The 4,958-nt window shown below is 52.9% G+C and overlaps 4 protein-coding genes across 4 annotated transcripts; 2 read left to right on the forward strand and 2 right to left on the reverse strand.

The window, feature by feature from the left end:
- Positions 1-218: 218 nt before the first annotated feature.
- DQ04_11351000 (BES15S03c) lies at positions 219-527 on the reverse strand (the record flags this gene model as incomplete). The annotated part of the gene is made up of 1 exon (XM_009316500.1): positions 219-527. One exon carries the CDS (start codon positions 525-527, stop codon positions 219-221), a length of 309 nt encoding a protein of 102 aa, XP_009314775.1.
- Positions 528-945: 418 nt separating this feature from the next.
- On the reverse strand, positions 946-1,275 carry DQ04_11351010 (hypothetical protein; the record flags this gene model as incomplete). Its single annotated transcript, XM_009316501.1, has 1 exon — positions 946-1,275. The coding sequence occupies one exon, from the start codon at positions 1,273-1,275 to the stop codon at positions 946-948; it is 330 nt and encodes a 109-aa protein (XP_009314776.1).
- Positions 1,276-1,767: 492 nt separating this feature from the next.
- On the forward strand, positions 1,768-2,079 carry DQ04_11351020 (hypothetical protein; the record flags this gene model as incomplete). Its single annotated transcript, XM_009316502.1, has 1 exon — positions 1,768-2,079. One exon carries the CDS (start codon positions 1,768-1,770, stop codon positions 2,077-2,079), a length of 312 nt encoding a protein of 103 aa, XP_009314777.1.
- Positions 2,080-3,287: 1,208 nt separating this feature from the next.
- Positions 3,288-3,824, forward strand: DQ04_11351030 (hypothetical protein; the record flags this gene model as incomplete). Its single annotated transcript, XM_009316503.1, has 1 exon — positions 3,288-3,824. One exon carries the CDS (start codon positions 3,288-3,290, stop codon positions 3,822-3,824), a length of 537 nt encoding a protein of 178 aa, XP_009314778.1.
- Positions 3,825-4,958: the final 1,134 nt, after the last annotated feature.

The raw sequence follows: 4,958 nt of genomic DNA on the forward strand, positions 1-4,958 counted from the left end.
ATTCTGTTCGCCGGGGTGCTTGTATTTCATGTGGCTTGCCAGTCCTCCAGCGTTGCCCATGGGTCTGAGACATATTGGGCAATATAATGCGGGCCGTGGTTTCACTGCTCGTGGCGGTTCTTCTGGGGAGCGATGCTTGTGACGGATGTGGGATAAGAGCCCCGTCTTACTTAGGGCCCCGAACTCGCAGTGGCCGCATCGAAAAGGCAAGGGTTCCACTAAGCAAGTAACTTGGTGCGGATGATACTGCTGATGGCGCGGTAACACGCGCCCCAAGACCGACAAGGATAATGCTGTGTCCCAGCAAGGCGCGGCGGGTCCTGGTGCTGTGTGATGCCGCAAGCCTGGCGCCGCAATGTTCTCCAGGTGGCGAACGTTGCTGGCGCTTGGCTTCCCCCGACAATACGGGGTACTGGACCTTGGTGCCAAGATGGGGTGGCCGGCATCNTGGCGAACGTTGCTGGCGCTTGGCTTCCCCCGACAATACGGGGTACTGGACCTTGGTGCCAAGATGGGGTGGCCGGCATCACCAAGGTGATACTCTCTTAATCGACTGAGTCAGAAGTCGACTTAAGTTCAAGGCGCTGAAACGTTTTAATAAAGTATTGGCAATCATGCGGCAGCCCGCATTTTGACTGAAAGCAGGACGGGGGCTCCTCTTGAGGATATCAGAAGGCGCAGGGATAATGAAAAAGACTGGTATTATTAAAAACGCATTGGTGCAACCCTGTGCAGTTTAAGTGGATCCTTCACAGTCGTTGGGGAGAAACACCCAGGGCCGCAGCAGCGTTTTATTGACTGGCCAAAAGGAAAAAAATGATGAAGAGGATTGCGAAGTCTCGGTGCCTCTGGGGCATATGTCGCGTTATTTGGGTTTCGGTTTATGATGGAGCCCCCACTATTTTTGATATGAAGGTGTCCTTTTTCTAAGTGTGTTTACCAGCGTTATGCGCACGAATTTCCGGTGTCATACAAAAGTGGGGAACTAGTAGAGTTCGCACGGCTTCCAATGGTGTGCAAATGCGGTTCGGAAATATTGCATACTATCGCGAGAGCTTTGACCTGGAACCCAGAAATCTTAAAATCTACATATGCAGCGCCGTGTGAGTTAAGGATATATATTTGGATCGATAATATCCGTATTGGAGGGCCTTGCGCATGCGTAGACCCATGAGGCCGCACTGCTGAACAAACGTGGGCCGATGCGGCGCAACGGTGGGAGAGCAGAAGATTCTTAGAAAAAGCCATGAATTCATCGGGGTGTGGTTCAATCATAAAGCAAAAACCGTCTCATTTAGCGATAAAACGGTAAAGAAGCCAAGTGGGGCCACACCCCTCCCCAGGGTTACTGCGGAGGAACTGGAAGGCATAACTTCACGCGTGATACGTGCAGCAGGCATGCTCCTTGGCTCGCTAGTTCCGCACTAATTCTTTCGAAAAAGGGTTCGTAGAAGATTGACGCGACTCAACGGGGGATTATTAAAGCCCCAATATCTGGCAAAGTTGCCCTCCCAAGCGCCAAAGGCTGGCCAGATTTGGCTAGATATCTTATTGGAGAACAACCCAGTTTACCCTCAATGGGTTTTACCCACTTTCGGTGCGTTAGTTACGTACGCTTCCATGTGCGAATGGGGGTTTTTATTGTTGAAGGGCATCGGGAAAGTATGGGTCACAGGGGGCGGTTGGAAACAGGACACAGACATAATTTCACAAACCGAAGTCAGGGAAGTCGGATTGGCTTTTTGGGCTTTCGATGGGGATTTTTCCATGGCACTCCACATGCGCATTGGCAACACAACGCTTATGCACGCAGTAAAGAAAGCCCACACCCCACCAGATGCGCTTGTGCGGGAAGCCCCTCCGCTGATGAGGTTCCGCGCGAACAAGGCGCACAAGCCACATGGGACTATGCCATGTCGGAAAATAATCCTGCAGACGACATTTTGCGAGGTGAAAGGGTCTAACCGACGGGCGTCGCGAAGGGGTGTGGCTTTAAAAGGGGGCCCGGGGGGCGGGTTAAGGGCGCTTTCCGCACCCCCCCCCCNCCCCCCCCCCCTACATCAGTTCCATAAAAACTAACTTTTTGGCGTTTTCTGTGGGACCCTATCCATGCACAATCCTACTACTTTTGCTAAAATTTAAAATATGATTTATTACGTTTCTTTCCCCTTGCTTCGTGAATGGGGGTGGGGCCTGCGCTATTGCAACTGGCGCGGGCAGCGGCGAGCCGCTAGGCGAAGGTGGCCCCCAGACCCATAAGAACCTCACCATCCAACGGGGCGGATTCATCTTCCCAGACTGGCCGCTGGCCCCAAAGGCAGCAAAAATGGATTCATAGAGGTTGCCCCTTCACCTGCGCATAAAAAGGAACGATGGGCTCACTTTGGCTTCGCTCCTGTTGACGTTAGGGCGCGGGGAAAATACCACCGACCTGGAGATGCCGCAAGTAAAGAAGACCATTGCCCGGCTGGATGCGCTGGCGCGCTCAATCCAATGGGATGACCCTGCGGCACGCGGCGGGTTTAGTTTTGCAACGCGCTCTTGAGCACCATTTGATCCCGCAATCGGCGACACACGTCGGCCTTTTGGATCTTCCCAAGAGTACGGCATGTTACCTTGGCCGGCCTACAACTTTGCTTAGTTGGGTATCGGAAAATGTGGCTTTGATGTGGGTTTGGCTATTCAGGAACCCTCGATTCCATTAGAAGGCAAGCCGATGGGAAGAAAAGGGGGCTGCCGTGACTCGACGAATATGCCACACACCTGTGTCCACTCTAGGTGGCGAGGCGGCAGTTCCCCTGCAGCAGTTTAACCCTCATGCTCTCGACGTGCGGTGGCTCATTCCCAGTTGGGCCCCTGCGGAGCAGCGCAATTTTCAGAACTTCTGGAATCTATTGTCGTGCATTCTGTGGCCTGTTTCTCAGTTTGGGCATCTTCAAGTATTTGCCGTGGATGCCTGTTGGCTGCGAAGGGCTTGGGTCGTGTGCTACGCCCCGTTTGAACCTACCGGGGCTTGGGTCATTCCTTTTTCCGTTGTGGAGGAAACACCTTCGCGATAACACCGGTGTTGGATTATATGGCCACGGGGCAAAAAAAAGCCGATGGCCTCTATGAGGAAAAATACACCTTTCAACCACATTTCATATTTGCCTTCGGTGCTGTTGGTTTTGGCTTTTTTGTTCGATCTCAAGGCGTCGTTCTTCCAGAGTGATTTGCCACAGAAAGCCTAACATTTGTTTCATTACAGGGGTAAGGTGGGTACGCTGTTTGAATTGAAGCACCTTCCCATGGGCACAAGGTGGGGCGAGAGATTCTGCAGCGGGTCACTTTGGCGGTTGCCGGAGCTCCAGAGGTTACTTTCCGTAAATGGGCTGCGCCTCCGGCTCTGCACATTGAGGCTTGAATCAACAACTTGCATATTTCGGGCAACCGCGCGGCAGCCATCGATTGGGAAAATGTTGCACAATAGAATGCAAAAAATTGTGAGACCACCATCAGTGAGGTGGACCCAGCGGTTCATCAGCACACTTGTTTTAGGCGCGCGATTCGACCACAACAATAGGGAGAGGTGTTTTTTTAGCAACAAGACCCTTCGCTCTTTACGGGCGGCCCCTCCTCTATCCGAGGTTTCCGCGGCTGCGATGGAAGTTTTGCCTTTCCACACGCTGTGCGCTGCGGCGGTTTTTGTGTTCACGACTCTACCATCATTATTTTTTTCTGAGGGCAATGAGGTGTTTTTTGCCGGCTTTGAAAAGCAGTTTGGTTGGTGGTGGAAAATCCGCTGGCCTTCCGCCCTCTGCAATTGTTTCGGGCGAGAGCTGTAAGAAACCCTTTTAAGCAACGCCCCGCGTCGTGTTTATTTAGTTGTGCCCCCGAAGGTGCCGCTTATCACAGGTTCGTTGGTTGTTTAGATGGTGTGGGTGTTTTTGCCGTTTTCAAGTGGGGTGTTTGTTGTGGCGTGGGGCGCTGGCGGTGTGCCCCGCCTCCCGCCATGCATGCTGGGGCGCGCTCCGTATTTTTGACTTTGCCTACCTTTACCCGTATTCCCCATCACAGTTTGGATATTTGGGTGGATAATGCCTTTTTACGAGGGTCTACTTCGAAGGGATCGGTGAAGCGCTGCGCCCTTTCGTCGGAACTCTCGCATGTTTTTGTATTATTGGATGCGTTATGTCTTAGCGCCCTTTTCGAGTACAACCCTTTGAGTGGCAACCGAGCGGATGATGTGTCGCGCCGAAAAGTCTTCACGATGTGTGGCTATTAAGGGAAGTGCCGTTTGTGAAGGGGGTCTGCGGGTAGGTGATCGTTTTGGACCGAGGCCGAAAAACTGCCCATTTGCGAGTAGTGTAAGGTAATGAGGGGTGAGTGTTTTCTATAAATTTGAGTTGTTTATGTGGCTCTTCTGATGTTGTGTCCATTTTTTTTTTTTGCGATAAGGGCACACCGTATTCAGACAAAGCGGAACAAATCGAAGAACATAATCTGGAATAAACAAGCCCACCCCTGGAGAAGGCGCGTCTCCACTTGAAACCTGCCGAAATCTCTTGGCTCCCAAAGCAAAATTTGTTCCCCACCCAAAGAACGCAAAGCCAAAAGTCGCGTATTGGGAAGGCCTTCCGAATCCTTTTCAGGGAAACACCGCTAAACCAGCAAGCCGCCAGGCGAACTGGCAGAGGGCGGGTGGGCACCCAGAAGGCAGGGGCTACTCCAAACGGCATTGGGGGATAAAAAAAAATGGCGATTTTAAAAGAAATGTTTCTTCGAAACGCCCTTCGCCCATGTGGCGCGACGGCGGCGGCAGCCCGACAGGAGCCCCGCCCCAATTTGCCGGCGCAGGTTGGAAAACGCGCATGTCGCGCGGGTTCCCTGCGGGCCGGCGGGGCTGGGGTTTCGGAAATGGGTGATGGCGCCAGGGGCTTTGCCGGTGCCGGGCGGGTGCGAGGTGCTTCCCCCTTTTT

This window comes from Trypanosoma grayi (assembly GCF_000691245.1).
Source record: "Trypanosoma grayi strain ANR4 Tgr_1135_V1, whole genome shotgun sequence".
NCBI lineage: Eukaryota > Euglenozoa > Kinetoplastea > Trypanosomatida > Trypanosomatidae > Trypanosoma > Trypanosoma grayi.